The sequence below is a fragment of the Sinohyriopsis cumingii genome, chromosome 13 (assembly GCF_028554795.1).
Source record: "Sinohyriopsis cumingii isolate HCF-2022 chromosome 13, ASM2855479v2, whole genome shotgun sequence".
Taxonomy (NCBI): domain Eukaryota; kingdom Metazoa; phylum Mollusca; class Bivalvia; order Unionida; family Unionidae; genus Sinohyriopsis; species Sinohyriopsis cumingii.
In genome coordinates, this window is record NC_142973.1 from 10,855,370 (window position 1) to 10,872,214 (window position 16,845).

Sequence of the window (16,845 nt, forward strand, 5' to 3'; positions counted from 1 at the left end):
TCTGGAATAGGAAGTCCCTCACCATGTGGAACTGGTCTCAATGCAGACGGAATGTTTGGGTAGACTATTCTCAACTTCTTTCGCTTCGTTATTCCGCCGGAAAGAGGAGGAACCAAGCAGAAGTAACAGTCATTTAGGTGGTTGCTTGGCTCTCTCCACACCATTGGGACTGCAAACGGCATTGATGACCTTTTGCAATTCAACCACTGTGAAAGCTGTGTTGTACATGTAGCACAGCATATATGCGGAGCCCAAGGCTTGTCTTGGTCACCAACCTTGCATCCGAAGTAAAGATGATATGCCTTCTTCACTTGAGAATTGATACTTTTCTTCTGGTTGGCAAATGTCACTTCCCCACAAATATAGCAAAAATTGTCCGCGGTATTAACACACTTTCGAGGCATTACTGTTCTTTATTGTACGTAAATGGATAAAATAATAAGTTTTATGTAACAGTAGCTTGAACTGTCTCGCACAACGTCTAAAATATTTTAAATGCTGAACCTATCTGATTGGGCTTTATATAGTACACTGCTTACGTCAGCTTCAGCAGCCGCCTGGCATTAGTATAATAGGCCTACACATGTATAGTACACTGCTGACGTCAACTTACTTCAGCAGCCGCATGGCATTAGTATTGCATTGCATCAGAAAATGATGCAATCAACTGTGGATGATGTGAGCATGATGGTATTATGCAATGTTACATCATTATTCCGGATGTTGCTGCAGTCCTACTGGAGGAATTTACACAGTGAAACATAGAAAATGAGGTATATGAATATCTTCAAAACGAGAGCCAATACAAATTTTTCACGGTTATATTCGTGTTCGGCACACCAAAATACTACAGATTAGGGCCTTTTCAAGTCAGTAGTGATTTCACTGTTGACCAGTGTTATTTAGCTGTAAACCCAAAAATTTACTTTAACAATTCAGATTTGAAAATGTACTTTAACAATTTAGGTGTGTCAGCCCTTTCTTAAGAACTACATCTACCTGCCTAAGATATATAGTAAGATAGGGAAGAGAAACAAATACTTAATTGTGCTTGAAGGTTTAATAAAAAGTAAGAAACCTCAAATGCAATTCATTTTTGTGAATGAATGCAATTTATATTTTGTTATCTTTTGTTTCTGAGTCAGTATTTTAAAGTTCATGTACTTTATTTCACAGGCACTTAACATCTGCACAAAGAGAAACACCCTGGAATGTTGGAGCCTAATTCAGCAGCTGCCATGGACCAGACATGGGTGAAGATTGGTGAGATCAGAGATAGCATGGGTCAAACAAAATGGACTTCATGCCAAAGTGATGAGCCATATCCTCGCCATCACTCACAGCAATGAATCCTGTGAAAGAATATTTAGTTTTGTGAGGAAGAATAGGACTGACGTCAGGAGCAATATGAAAACTGAGACACTAGAAAGTCTTGTTGTTTGCTCAGAGAGACAGTTTGACAAAGTTATGCTTACAAAAGGCAAAGGAGCAACAACCATGTCTCTCCAGGGGTAGTGTTAATTGATGTTCTTCGCTGTTAAATTTTGTTCAGTCTGTTATTTATATATTGTTATTTATTATCAAAAAATAAACCACTTTAGAATTGAATTAGTATATGTTTATTTGAAAACCATTCACTTTTTTAAAATGTGTTCAACATGTTCTCCCTTGATGAAATCCTCCCTGCAATAATTGAAATCTCCCTGAAAATTTTTTCAAAATCTCTTGAGGACTCTCATTGGGGTCAGCAGGTCTGTTGTAATGTTTCACCAGCACATTAGTATATCAATTTAATAAAAATTTATTTTGATATATATTAAGAGCAAAGTTCATTTACTACTGAAATTTAATAAATATTAGGCTAAGATGGATATGTATGTGTTATATAGATGGTGTTCATGATGTTAAGAGCTATTATTTCCTCTCTCCATTAGAAGGACAGCCTCATCTGATGTGTTGAATGACTTTCTTTACTAATATATGGACAGTAATTTTGACCAAATATATCAAGATATTGTACTTAGTTAATCTCCATGAAAGTACTGATTTTTTATTTTACAGAAAAGACCATCATCATTGCTTTTACAACAATATTTGAGTATATGATTTGGTTAGAACTGCAAAATAATGTATTCAGCTTTTGACTGCATGAAGGATAAAGCTCGCATTTTCACCTCAGCCGAAAAAGGGATCACCTCAAAGTACCCAAATGTAAAACTACAAATAAGCAGAAATGTGCTGTCAGAGTTGAGTCAGCAGAGAGCCAGAATAATATGTTACTATCAGCTGGCTCTCAGTTAAGTTGTTGAACAGTACACCAGAATCATGGATGAGCAGTAAAATTGATTGACATGTGTGATAAGTCATTTATTAATACTGCCTGAAGTAAATTAACATTTCAGATTCCATTTCAGTCCTAATGTAATTATTTTGAATCTCAAGTGATTTATCTGTAAACAGTGCAGGTTGAATGAATTTACATTTCATTTTAATGGCTATTTTTTCCGGTTTAAGTTTCATAAAAATTTTATGTGGATTTTCGCACCTTATACAGTTTGGAAAGTACAGTCTGCTTAAGCTTTGTGTTAGACATAGGTTAGTTTTAAGTCCAAATCCAGTCTACGGTCACTATGGAACTATGATGGGACGTGATCAATTGCATCAATTTTATTTCCAACATGCAGATCAGCGTAAAAATCAAAGATTATGAGATTTCACAGACTGTGTCACATGATGTTTTTCCATGAGAAAGATTAAATAATTCAGCCATCAAATCTATATTTCAAGGAGTTTGGTGTAAAGAATTAACTTGTATCACATGTCTTGTCAGTCATATTATTCATACCTTGTTTCACCTAGTGCTGTAGAAATCTGGATTTAGGACCATCTTATATATCCTACATCATTCATATTTTTTTTGTAACATTTATTCTGCAAGGCATCATACCATACATTTACCAGATGTGATTGTTCACACAGCCCATAAGTTAATCTATTACATGTAATGACATTTACATTTTCATGAATTGATAATGTACTAAAATAAAATAACTTGTTCTTATTTTATGCTTTAGGTTAGTAAAATGTATTTGGTCAAGAATCAAACACAGAACTATGGCACAAGTACATTTATTGTATGCTCATTTTTGTCTCTGTTAACTTTACATTTTCAGAATCATGCCATATTTATGATATTGCACGCCTTCATATTGCACTCGCATGAACGACACATGTGCCCAATAATGTATTGGGACCTACTTTGTAAATAAATCATGTACACTTATGTAGTCAACCTTTTACGTTTTGGTTGATAAAATTTGTTTCTGAATGAACTAAAGCATGTATTTTGTGGACTGCCAAATACCAGCTGCTTTGCAATATTCCGCATTAACTTTTGGGATACAATGTTTCAGATTTAGGCTAGTGACAGATGCCAGACAGACCCTAAAAAAGCTGGGTCCCTACAAATAACACGCAAGTGACAAGTATTTTTTAGCTGGTAATAAGAATGGCAAAAAAAATAAACTTACAGTTTTACATCATGAATTTCCTCAAAATGTACTTTCTTAGTTCTGCAAATCCGAATTACATGAGCCATTTCATGTGTTCTAAAACTTGATTACACATTGTGAAATTGTACTGTAATTTCGATTACATTCCAAGTGCAATAACATCCTCCTTACTGCACTCAAAATGAAATGAACATTATATTCCATAGCGTCTTTTTGATAATTACATTTGAAAGAGTTCATACTTTTCCCCACATTATGATTCCAAACATTCAGTGACAGAACAGAAATACATTTGCAGATAAGTCAAGACACTGCTCCCTCGATGCACAAATCAGATGTTACTTCATTTACAATTCACACATAAATCTAGTCCATAATCATGAAATTTAGTAGAATCGACAAACATGCCAAAATCCACACCAAATGGGAAAGTTGATGCAATGCGCGCTCATTCACAATATGGCTCTAAATTTCAATTTTAAGTAGACCAATAAGCCATTTTCTTTTGAAAGTGATGTCTTGCACACGACCAAGTTCAGATTTATCTGGGCAGAGTTATGTGCACATTATTAATGTTGTTGCTGTGTAATGATTAATCTGTGCTTGTGTATTTAGTTTGGAATACAGAATCAATTAGTTACTTTGTTTCTTGTGGTGTATTTTTGCTTATATAATTAAGCCTTAGGTAGAATAAGAAAATGAGCATATAATAAAAAGGGTACTGCATTTGTATGGGAAAATATGAACTTGTTTTGTCACTGCACTCGCAAGGTCTGACAAGCTAATGCTGCTCACATATGACCAATCAACAGATAAAAAAGAATTGGCCCCAGACCTCATACCAGCAGAATTTTCAGGCCCTGATTAAACAAGCTGTCTGTGGTATCTTGAATCCAGCAAAGTACTATCACATTCATTGTGGATCCAGATGCCAGACAAGCATCTTCTCAGACTTAAGCATTATTAAAATGTTTTCATAAAATACCAGTGCCATGTTTTTCAACTGGGAGAAAGCTTATTACCCTATTTGGAAGTATGGCGTAATGATGGATCTATTCATCTTGGTCTAAGAACCAAAGGTCAGGGTCAGTGGGATTAAATAAAGAAGAATGGTTTCTGTTCCAGCTCCAGTTTCAAAACTTCCTAATTGGTTTGCACTTGAGATGAGGAATAAGCTTATGAATGTTGGGGTATCGAGGTCAGAAAAGTTTTAAAACATGTATTTTCCTTGGCTGAACTTTGTGGATGACTTACACTTAGGGTAATAATGAAACCTATAGAATCTATTGTCAAGAGGTCAGATGTCATGGACATTGTAAGCCTAATAAGAAAACCATGATTTCTCTACATTAAGACCACATACCTTGGCCAAAAATTGAGTTCATTGATACCCCTTGATCAGTAATCTCCCAAGTCAGCCATGCTATAGTAACACATATAGGATAAACACACGGTGGGCTTACCATGTCCTATTAACTGTGATCTTGTTTTCCCCGTCTTTATTACAGGATCCAGAAGATTTACCCTTTAAAAAAGGGGAGATCTTAGAAGTGGTTATAAAAGATGAAGAAAAATGGTGGACATGTAGAAACAAAGCAGGACGTGAGGGGCAAGTTCCTGTACCCTATGTTCAAAAGGTAAATAATACTGGCGGTAATTCATCCTTGATTTATGTATAGTACCATATTAAAGGATGTACTGTTTTTTAAATGCTAGTTATTACAGGGTCTATGAAAGGATCAAAGTGTGAATTTTTTTTTTTAAATTCTGTCAGTGATATATTAATGGAAATTGAACAATTATAATAATAACAATGATAATACAACTAGTGTTATACATAAAGTCTGAGGTTCTTTACATTTTTGGGAAATGTTTTAATAAAAACCTTTTTTTTTACAAGGATAATTACTACAGTGACAAAAAGGACATTTAATTAAAATATAAATAAGTGTAAAAGTTAATTCTATGTAGAATAACTATATTTATTTGAATGACAGGATGTGGTTTGGAAGCAACATACATTGTTCAGCCGAGTTTCTTATTCAATGTTAAAAATAAAAACAGCTTTCTTAATGTATGCACTCTTACAAACATGCGCAGATATACTCTCACAAGTACATGCTCGCTCACTAGTGGGATGGTCTGTTGTCCATCATCTGTCATCTGTTCCTCCATCTATTCATTAGCACAAGATTGTTATCACTACTCCTGAACAACTTGAAACTTGACACATGCATTGGTCCTAAATGGCTCAGACATCCATTATGACTGCCACAGTGGCCCTCTTGAAATTCTTGTTATAGCTGCTCCTCCTGAATGGATGATCATATCAAAATAGGATATTTGCTTCTTTTGATGTCTAATTGGTTCTGAATGAAAATGGTACTGATCTGGTGTCCAGTAGGGCCACCACTGTTGCCATCTGGAAAATCTTGTTGTCACTGCTGCTGTTGGATGGATGGTCATATTACCACAAGGTTTTCACTAAAAGACTTGTGATATCCAGTTCATCCTAAATGAAAATGGTGTCATTTGTTGTCCAAATATATCTCCCATGGTATAAAGCTTGAAAATTTTGTTACCACTTCTCCACCTAGATGAATATTCATATCCTTATGGGGTTTTGACTAAAAGACTCTTGGTGCCTAATTGGTCCTAAATGAAAATGGTGCTATTCTGATGTCCAATATGACCACCACTGCAAATGTTTTGAAAGTCTTGTTATCTCTACTGCTCATCATTGGATGGTTAAATCAACGTGAGATTTTCACTATTAAATCTCTATGTGGTCCTTAATATAAATGGTGATGATTTGACATCCCATATAGTCGCCATTTCTACCATCTTAAAAATCTTGTTATTACAACTCTCCTTAACAGAAAGTCATGTTGCCATGGACTTTTCACTAGAAGATTTCTTATGTTGTCCAGTTGGTTTTAAATGAAAAAGGTGCCTATATGAGATCCAGTATTGCCGCCACAGATCTTGAAAATCATGCAACTCTGCTACTCCTCCTCAGTAAAAAGTCATATCTTGAAAATACTCTTCTCCAATCCAAATTTATTTCTATATGAACATGTGGTTTGCACCATTAAATTTCTTACGATACCTAGTTGGATCTAAATGAAAATAGTGCCTCTCTTACATCCAATATGGCTGCGTGATGTCTTTCAAATGTTGTCACTACTCCACCATGTTATGTATATTTAATTTGCATTCTTTGTTAGTTTGTTGGTTTTTTTAATTATAAGCTTTGGGTTATGTAAAATTTTATTTTATAGCAGACCTTGTCCAAATTTAAGTTCATTATCCACCTGACCAGAATCATTGATTTTTAAAAATTCTATTTACAACTAAAACACTAGAATCTGTCTTGAAAGACCAGCCCTTCTGCCATAAAATTATGGTCTCTCAAGACAGGTGGTCTCTCATAACAGGTCATAACACTATATAATCATTAAATTTGTGCATTGAGAATATGGTCTTTCAAGACAGGTGGTCTCACATTACAGTGGTCTTTCAAGACAGGTTTTTCTGTACATATCTAATATTTTCTCTATGACTGGGTTTAATATTAGGATCATTACCAATAGAAGCAAAGATATATATCTTGGTCTGTGTCAAGGACATTTATGTTATTCTTTTGTGTCTTAGTTCTTTTTATAACCTTGTTTACTGGAGAGAAAAAAAATTATTCCCATAAAACATCTGGGTAGAAATCATTTATATTGTTGTATTCATATTTTGATTTTGGTGAAATTATTTATTATTCACCAGAAATATAAAATGCTATATAGTATTCTTAAAAGGAGACATTAAGTGGAAATTATAGCAAATTCAAACAAAGAAACTTTGGATTATATCACTATGATTCAGGGCTGTTCCATTTAAATGTACATGGTACCCAGGGAAGGCAGTTTTAAAAAAAATATGCCAGGGTGCTTTTATTTCACAGAGTTCATATTAAAATGATAAGAAAATTATAAATTAGATCTATGGGTGAGTACCCTACATTAAAAGTGCCTTCCCTGGGTCCCATGTATGTTTTATTGGAACAACCCTCAATGAAAGATTGTTGGCACATCAATACATTTCAGGTTTTAGTACATTACAGACTTCTGGCCACTACATGCACATCAACAAATTTGGCATTGGACATTATTTGGAATACAATAGTCCCTCTCTTACAAGGCCACCCCTACTGCAGCAGGGAAGTGGCCTTAAAATGAGGGTGGCCTTTCTAGATGAGGATGACAAATGCGAATAGTAAATACATATGAAGAAAGTCACAAGTACATTTAATTCTAAAACATTTAATATTTTCATTTAAAAATCACATGCATGTTGTGAAATAAATGTAAAACAAACTGTTTCATCATTTTCAAAAGAGAGTTATGAATAACCATTGATATAGTTTTAAAACTGTCTTTATAATTAGTTTTCAGATCACATTGTCGGTCACTTTGTTAGTAACAGTCTAAAAAACAAACCACTCTTGTCATAATAATAAATATCCTTGCTGTCATATCCCCTACATATATTGTTTAGTCTTTTGTTCCAATCTTCGACACCTTCATTGTTACCATCAGCTGATTCTCCACTAAGGACAGAAAATTTAATATTGTGTCGGACTTGACATCTGTGCCACCATCTGTTATTTGCGGTAAAGTCATCATATCCCATTTCAACTGACAGAATTGTTGCTTTTTCTTGGATCATTCGACTGGTGTGTGGAATTTTCTTAGCACGCGCAGTGCAAAACCATTCAAAAACCTTGTCATTCAAATCAGGATACAAACATCTCCTGGCTCAAACAATTTGCCTTTCTCCATCCATTCCATCTTCCCACTTCTGCAGAATTGTTTCCTTATCTTTCACGATATTGTTTATCTGAGTCTTTCTGACATCACAGTTTTCTGCAAGGAACCTCAGAGGGAGAAACTCCCCTTTTCAGTCAGTTGAATTACTTTCACATTCTCTACTGTAAAGAAAGTGTTCTTGTCACATGATTCATTAGTCGTAGTCTGGTACCCTATTGTTTTTATACAATTCTTTACACCAGTGCTGTCCAACCCACGGCCCACAGGCTGATTTAAAATGGCCCGCTAGAGCTCAAGCAGCTACATAGTTGTTGCTTTTCAGTTTTCTGCTGCAGCCCTCGGCGGCCCATGGTGTCAAAAAGGTTGGACAGCACTGTTTTACACTAAGTGAAAGAAGCCAAAACAGCTTCGTTATGTACCATTAACATCACGCTGATTTTACCTCGCGGATGTTAGGATTTGTAATCTTGACAATTATTGTCAGTAGTAATAACCACTAATTATCAAAGTGAACAAGCTCAACACCTTACTAAGGGAAGCCATAAAGGCTATCAAAGCATTTTCCTGCTGACTTGTGTATTGTACATCGATGCTGCCACTTCTCAGCTGTTACTACTGTTCAATAATTGTAATGTTAACAATTATCAGAGTGACTAAACCGGACATCTTATGTTAACCCAGCAGTAAGGCTAATTGGATTACATGTACATACCCTTTTGTATGGATTAAAATTTGAGTCTTTCTCGGTTTTGTGGAATGAATTTGGCTTCTCATGAGGCATAAGTGATATAATATTAACCTTAGTGGTACATGTACTTTAGTCAACACTTCTTTCAGTGACGAAAACCTGACATTGGGAAACAGAAATCGGATTACTTAACACGCATTATGAATAAAATACTGGTTCTGGATACATATTATAATAAAATGCAGCCGCTTGTGAGGGGTAAATTTTATATTATTGCACTAATATGCTGGCCACTGGTCGCGTTATGGGTACTTTTGAACACAAACTCATTGGTGCCAACGAATTCTGGTCGTAAGGAGTGTGGGGCCGCTGGTCGGGGGGCCATTCAAGAGGAGGACTACTGTACTTTTAAAGATTATCAGAACTTTATTCATTAAGATGTGTTAGTAAGTTCTAGGATTTTTAGGGATTTAATTCGCAGTGAAAAAAGTTCTTTTGTAACATTTTCACTTTGTATTTTAGGGAAATAAATTATTTGTTAAATCTTACAAAGCTTGTTGCCTCTCACTCTTTTCTATTACTTATTTTAAGACCATAAGAGTCATAATACTGAGAATGGATGATCATTGTGTTCAAAAGACTTCTAATGATGTCCACTTTCTCCTAAATGAAAGTGGTGCCAAGCTGACATCCACAGCAGTTAATTTGAAAATCTTGTGCTTGGCCAAATATATTCTTGTTCTAGTGGACTAATCCAGTATCTATGAAATGACAGGCTTTCAAATTGATCTATAGGTAATTATTAGAGAGCTGGTACTCAAGTAATATATTAACCATGTGATGATAAAAAAAATTCACTTGAAGGAGTAGATGAACAAGAAAGGCCCATATGAAAGCCATTGCAGAGACTATCAATAAGATAATTCACAAATTCTTTGTCATGATGATACTGTAATTCCACTTGAAGTCTGGCAATATGAATGGGTGTGATTGCTTGGAATATCTTTCATAGCATTTCCTTATTGAGTCATATTGGTTTTGTACCAGTTGTAACTAGGTTACAATCGAACTATGAGTGTGTTTTTTGCAAGTCAAGCACACACATATTAAGACTTTGCTCTGAAATAAACTTTTGTTTCATTTAAGTTACTCATAGCTGCCAACCCTCACGAATTTGGTGTGAATTTCACGACCTTTTTTTAGCAATTCACGGATTCACGCCGTAAGCCAAAAATTCACGAATTTTCCAATCTCAATTATTTTAAATCTTTAATAAAAGAACCGATTTCATGTTAAGCGCTAGTCGTGATATTCGCAGTTGCCGAAACGGTCCGGTACTGCTGGTCACGATATTAGTAGATCTGCAGCCGATTAGTACAGTTGGCCCGGTAGCAGGCATTTTAGCCTCTTTTAATCTATATGTATAAGAGTAGTTTTACAAATGCTTTTGAGAGAAACTGGTGCTTAACCAGAAATTTGCTCCACGCATGCGTCAAAACACTGATTTGAGTTACCATTCAGCAGCCTCGCATGTTAGATTTTGAAAATGTCTTCACCACCAAGGAAAAAGAAATGTATTACTCAAAAAGTGAAGTTTAATTTGGAATATATCAAAAATTGGCCCTGCATTCTGCCATTAAACATTGATATTCATTCATGCTTTTTGCGCTCAGTGTGTCATCGCAGAGACGATGTGAGGAAGAATGTCGGTTGCAAAAAAACACGTAGAAGTTGGGAAAATTAAGAATTTGCAGATTTCATCTCTGGAATATTTTAAACCATTTATGGAAGACCTGCAGGCTACCAACGCTGAAGCATTATTTGTGAGTTTTCTTGATACCTTTATCAGCTCGAGACCATGCTAAACATTTGTTCTGACAAATGTTCCCAGACTTGAAAATCGCTTTTTTCCGTGGAAGAACCGAAAATGCTGCAGTTCCTGTGCATTACTCAAAGCAACAGTGACAGCGTAAGAGTATTTTCTTTAGTGAGGAAAAATAAGACAGACTTTAGGGCCTCCTTAGCTACAGAAAATTTGTCAGCAATTTTAGTCCCCAAGATCAACCTGCAGGCAATAAGTCGGAACTGTTTAGAAAACATATTTACGATCAAGCAGTTGAGGAAGTTCAAGTCTGCCACAGTATAATGTCTTGATAAATAAATATTTCTGCATATTGTAGTGTTTTATATTTATTTTGCGAACTTGATATAGTGTAGTATTGACGGTCGGAGTGGTCAGAGTGGATGGAGTTATTGTCATGGTATTTTTCATGAATTCATGTCCAAATTCACGACTTTTTATCCCTATTTTCACTAATTGTGAGCCTGTAAGGTTGGCAGCTATGGTTACTGCATATTTCTTTTCCTAAGTGTAATATCCTTCTCTGTCCTTGATGATTCATTGTCTATATGCTGACTTGGGTCATTATTTTCTGTCTGCAGAGCACTTTACAGAACTCTCTGTTATGAGCAAAACTCCTCCTTGTGCTCTGGAAGGAAAGGCCTCAAACATAATGACAGTATGAACTTGCCAATAATCAACATCCTGGAAAGTCTGTGTTCATCTACTTAGTTAATATCTGAATATTAACTATGTAACTTTCACACTAAATTCATGCCTCATTGATCTGACCAAGTGGATGTACAATCTTCGAATTCATGCATCATTGGTACTGAAGATACATTTACGTATTTACCTGGAATGACCTCCTCCCATGTCCAGCAAGGTAGAGATAGGCGCACCATTATCATGGTAAATGGGGAAATGCTTTGAACTACTTCTGTTCGATATCGTTTCCATGGCCAACACAGATCATGAGCTGTTGCAAGTGTGTGCAATTGCCCTTCAGTACTGAAATATCCTGTATTGTTGATCGTATTTAACTGGGTTTGCATTCTGTTAATTGCTGCATGGAGTAAGGATAATTCTTCCAAGAAAGCCTTGTCTCTTTCATGTACATGGTGGTAGTGTTGTTGCTGATTATTAACTGCATGCTAATGGTCCCACCAACCATGAGCACAAAACAAGGCATTCCTTTTGCCCATTGCTACTCACTAACTGGCTCTTGATGAATGTGGAGATATATCCAAAGGACTATCCGCAGAGGTAGCTTGCTGAGTAATCGTAATCATTAATGTCTGATAGGCAGAAATAGCAAGCCTAACCCTATGTACAAAAGAGGGCATGTCTGTGGATAAACATGTTCACCCCAGCTGCTGGAAACCTTCCCTGCTACTGCAATCTAGCAACAGTTCCACTGGTTGATCTCAACCACTTGACTGGAGATCTCTTGTGTACCTTACTGGGTCCAAATCCAGGGGCCTGAAGGCGTGTGTCTGACTGCCATCTCAAGTTCACATCAGGTTTTCTTCATAATGATAAATTTGTTGAGTTTTCTTTAGAGAAGCTGGCATAACAAAATTAATCTCCCAGAGTTTCTTAAGCAGTTTTCCCACTGTGGTACCCATGAGAAGGGGAAAGATAATGCAGTTTATCCATGATATAAAAGAAGCAAAACAAAGCAGCTAGCTGTATGGTCAGTGATTCACAAGCAGAACATCAGAGTTTGTGAAGTAGACAGAGTAACACAACATGCAAAAGTGATAGAATCAGGCAATTCCTCCTTGTAAAGTGAAGTAATCTAGATGAATCAAAGTTCTATCATCATGACATGGGAATTCAGCACTATATCAACATTTTACCATTATAGCTTATGCAAAAGTCCCGAAAAGACTGTCAAGCTCCAGTATAACAAAAAAATCTGAAACAGAATGAGAAGATAATAAGCAAACACACCTGTCCACTCCATGCTGATAACTTGTAAATGAATGACAGCTACCTGGCAAACTTATCACACAAACCTCTAATTGGCTGACAGTTGATAACATTGTGGGCATGTCTGCCAAACTGACCTTGCATAATAGGCTTTGGCTGGCATCCATCCTTTGAGTAAACATTTAACTACATCAAATACCTATATTTAAAACTTTTTACACTTTGTATATAATGGGGATTTACATGTTTTACAAACTCAGATCATCTTTGACATTTGGAAAAGAGTAAACAAATTGGTCGAAAAATATGCCTTGAAACATTTGGTGATAAAGATGGTCTTGAATAATTTGAATCACTGCCCAGTTATACAGGGTTCTGTAGAATTGATGGGCAGTTCCACATTAACAGATGGTATATTTTTAAGATTTTACATATGTTAACTGTTTCTCTTACACTATTCTTGGTATAGTAATTCATACATGTTACAGAACCAGGATCTCAAACCAGTGGATTTAGAAGTTTTGATTTGTAGATTGGCTTCTAAACCAGTTAAAAAAAATTTTTTATCTGCATCAATTTTACTTTCTTCAAGGGAATTGAAAACAAAATAAGTCTCTTCATAGTATAATAAAACAGCAAGTTTTGAATATAGAGTGGATTTCGATTATGATGTTACAATAATAATTATTGCAAGTCAATATATTGACAATTAATTAGTGTTAGGACTGTTCAGCCTGGTGTCAGGATAACGTGACTGGATTGGACATGATGCTACATGTCTAAGTCATGATGCCCCAGTGTTAGACATCACTATAAACTGCTACATTGCAGACATTTTAGTAATATGAATAAATTGTTAAATCTACCTCAAAAATCTAAATCACATAAAACAATAAAAGTTATTTATCTTCTATTTCACTGTATTTTTAATAATATCTAATAGCATTTTTAGCTCCTTCACAAGAATCAGTCTGGTGATCACTGTGACATTCACTGTAATTATTAAGCTTCACACTTTACAGGCTCTCAATCATTATCTGGTCCAGTTTTACCCTGAGTCACTTTTTATTTTATAAAGAATGGATAATGTCCTCTATGTATTTCCATTAGAAGGCTGTAATATCAGGATTTCTATGCTCAACCTGCAAAGAACTTATTGCCAGGTTTATAAGGTTGCTAACTGCTCTCCATTAGTCCTCCAAGTTATGTTTACTCTAAGGATTAAGTTCCTGACTTGGATTCAAGATGTATTCCTGAATCTCATCCTTTAATCCTTTCTTATCTACATGGCTGACGCCCAAAAATATTTTGGCAGGTTTCACCATGGTAAATTAAAAATAAAAATAAAGGTTGATTTAGACTTAAGTAAACAATGAAACATACATAATGTATTTATGTTTTTCTGAACAATTTGTCCAAAACTTTAAAATTAGTTATCTTGTAGTATACTGCTAACACATATCTTTTAAATTATGGATTGAACTTAATTTATGTACATGAAATAAAAAAGATGCACACCTTTGAAACTGCAGAGTTAGGACCTTTCCTTTCTCTAGTGTGTTTGCCGAAATAATTTGTTAAATCTCTCCACCTGCCTTCTGGCAAAGGTTGGCTGATTTTCATCAATAGCTTAGAAGACATCTTGACCACCTTTTATCCTGTGATTGCTTCTAACACCTCAAATGAGGTTTGGCCTTCAACTCCCAGATTCCAAAATTAAGGTGATCAATGGACAGCTCTTTGTGTACACATATCGGTTGTCTTGAACAATAAATCTACTAGGCATCACCGCACCACTTGTTGTACTTGTGGAACATTTCTGGTCCCCAGTAGGCTGGTTCTAGTATATTTCTATAACATGTTGATTGAACACATAAAATACCATGTTAGGGTTTTTTAATATTTTTTTAAAGTCTTGCTTTTTCTCTCAAAAAAAAATAGATTTTTGCTATAAAATGGTATGTGCAGTAAATGGCCTTTAAAATGGTATTTTGGGCCTTCTGTTAGTAGAATCACATGTTTGATCATTGGATACATCTCAGTACAAAACCCTTTTTACAAGACTGTCTCTGTGACCTTTATTTCATACTTAACAGACTTGGGTAAATTTCTGACTGGATTGCCAAGTAGCTCCAGCTAATGGATTGGAGTTGTCTGGCTTTCATCTGCTTGGCATCAGTTAACACCATGGTTATGATTTGTATATAGGTAATTTTCTCTGACACTATGCTGTTCAAGTCACATAAGTTGGTATTTAGATGTTATATAGAGTATTACACATTTAGGTAACACTGATTTATTTTTCATGGTCCACAGATTTGATTAACCTTTGGGTTATCACATTTTCCCAGTTACTGTTCTTTTATGAAGTAACTTGATATGTAATTCCGTCATAAGTTCACACCCATCAGTAAATACTAGGTCAATGGTTTCTGCTTACTTTTTGTTTCTCTTGGCTAGGGTTCATCGCACTTATCAATATTTTATGTTGCACAGATTTTTGTATCCAATCTGTATGTAGGCTCTATTATGCAGTTCTGAGGTTAAATCTCATGGTAATTTGTAAAACAGAAGCTTTTACTTTAGTAACAAATTGCAGATGTAGTGACCACTCTTCATTAAGAACAGTTTACTCAATAAATGAATAAATACTTTTCTACCCAGTATCTTGGGTCTTCATTTGTAAATGTTCATAGAATTTCACAGCAACTTATCTCTAAAAATTTAATCATTGGGTCAAATGTCACTTTAGTCTGCATTTATGTTTTGCTTGATAATTTATATTTGGCTGTAGGAGACATGTGAAAACCTTATGGACATGAGTATTGTAATAGGTGATCACATTTCTGATTTCAGTATGATGAGCCCAAAGAGCATAAGCCACCAAATGTAAGTACAGCATTTCCTCACTATAAAGCACTTCATTATAACACCATTCCTATTGCAAGTCAGGTATAGTCATCAGGTCTGTTGTACCATGTAGTAATGAAATTATATGTACAGTGTACATCATTGGATTCTGGTAACACTTTAAGGCAGTACACTCTGTGGCTTTCATGGACCTCTTTACGATAAGCGAGTGCTATATTACTAAATAGTCATATCCTTTCTGACTCTCCTTTTGTATGGCAAAACACAGGCATCACTGTTCCACTGGCAAAGGCAAAGTTTTGTGTTGCTGTTTCTGAAAGTCACACATCTATAATAGTTGTTGTATTCATCCAAAATTTTGGGATTCTATTACTTTATCTATGAACTTTTACCCTGATATAATAATAATAATGAGGATTTTATATAGCACCTAATCTTTAGAAGCTCTTAGCGCATTGCAGACCTGCCAACTCTTATGATTTGGCCGTAAGTCTTACAAAAATGACCCTTAAAATAAAGACTTACGGCATAGTAGCAAAAACTATGGAAAAATTATTGTTGCAAAAAATCTGGATAATTGGTTCATCTGTGTTATATTTGGATTGGGGTTTCATCTTAGAATTAGTGAAATTAGTCAGGGAACCAGACTAACTTTACAGCAGCACCCCAGATGCTTTAAACTGCACCTTTTTGTTCATGCATAGTGTCTGCATGATCAAAATGATGATTATATAAAATTTAAAGAAAATGGCATCAGAAAGTGATGCATGTCAAGACAAAAGGGAAAATAAGCTTCTAGAAAAGTGTTAATAATCAACACAGAAAAATAAAAAAGGAGTTTTCAGATTCTTGTGAATAAAAGCTGGGAAGGACACAATTACGTTTATTGGACATCATGTGCTAATTTGTATGTCTCGTGGCAGGAGATATGATTGCCGTTGTCATGAGAAATGGAAAACGACCTTCCAAGAATTATGACAAGTTCAGAGATAGAAACAAGCCATTGAGCTGCATAGGGTTTGGAAATAGCGTTTGTGCAACTGTACTATTGGTAAATAAAGTCTGCACGTACTTTACAAACTTTTCAGTTGGACATAATGTTTATCATTGGTGCATCAAACTTTTAATTACATTTTCCAGCTTTACAAAAGCAGTTATTGATATTTTGTTACACCTTAC

At 35.3% G+C, this 16,845-nt stretch overlaps 1 protein-coding gene across 2 annotated transcripts in view; it reads left to right on the forward strand.

Moving 5' to 3' along the window:
• Positions 1–16,845, forward strand: part of LOC149784935 (adapter molecule Crk-like) — a 53,383-nt gene that overhangs the window by 20,372 nt on the left and 16,166 nt on the right. For both annotated transcript variants that reach the window (XR_016425336.1, XM_089978567.1), the window contains exons 5-6: positions 5,021–5,149; positions 15,652–15,684. Coding sequence is in view for 1 of the 2 variants with exons in the window: in XM_089978567.1 (XP_089834693.1) it covers positions 5,021–5,149; positions 15,652–15,684 (162 nt within the window). In the remaining variant the exon portion in view is untranslated. The remainder of the gene's footprint in view (positions 1–5,020; positions 5,150–15,651; positions 15,685–16,845) is intronic.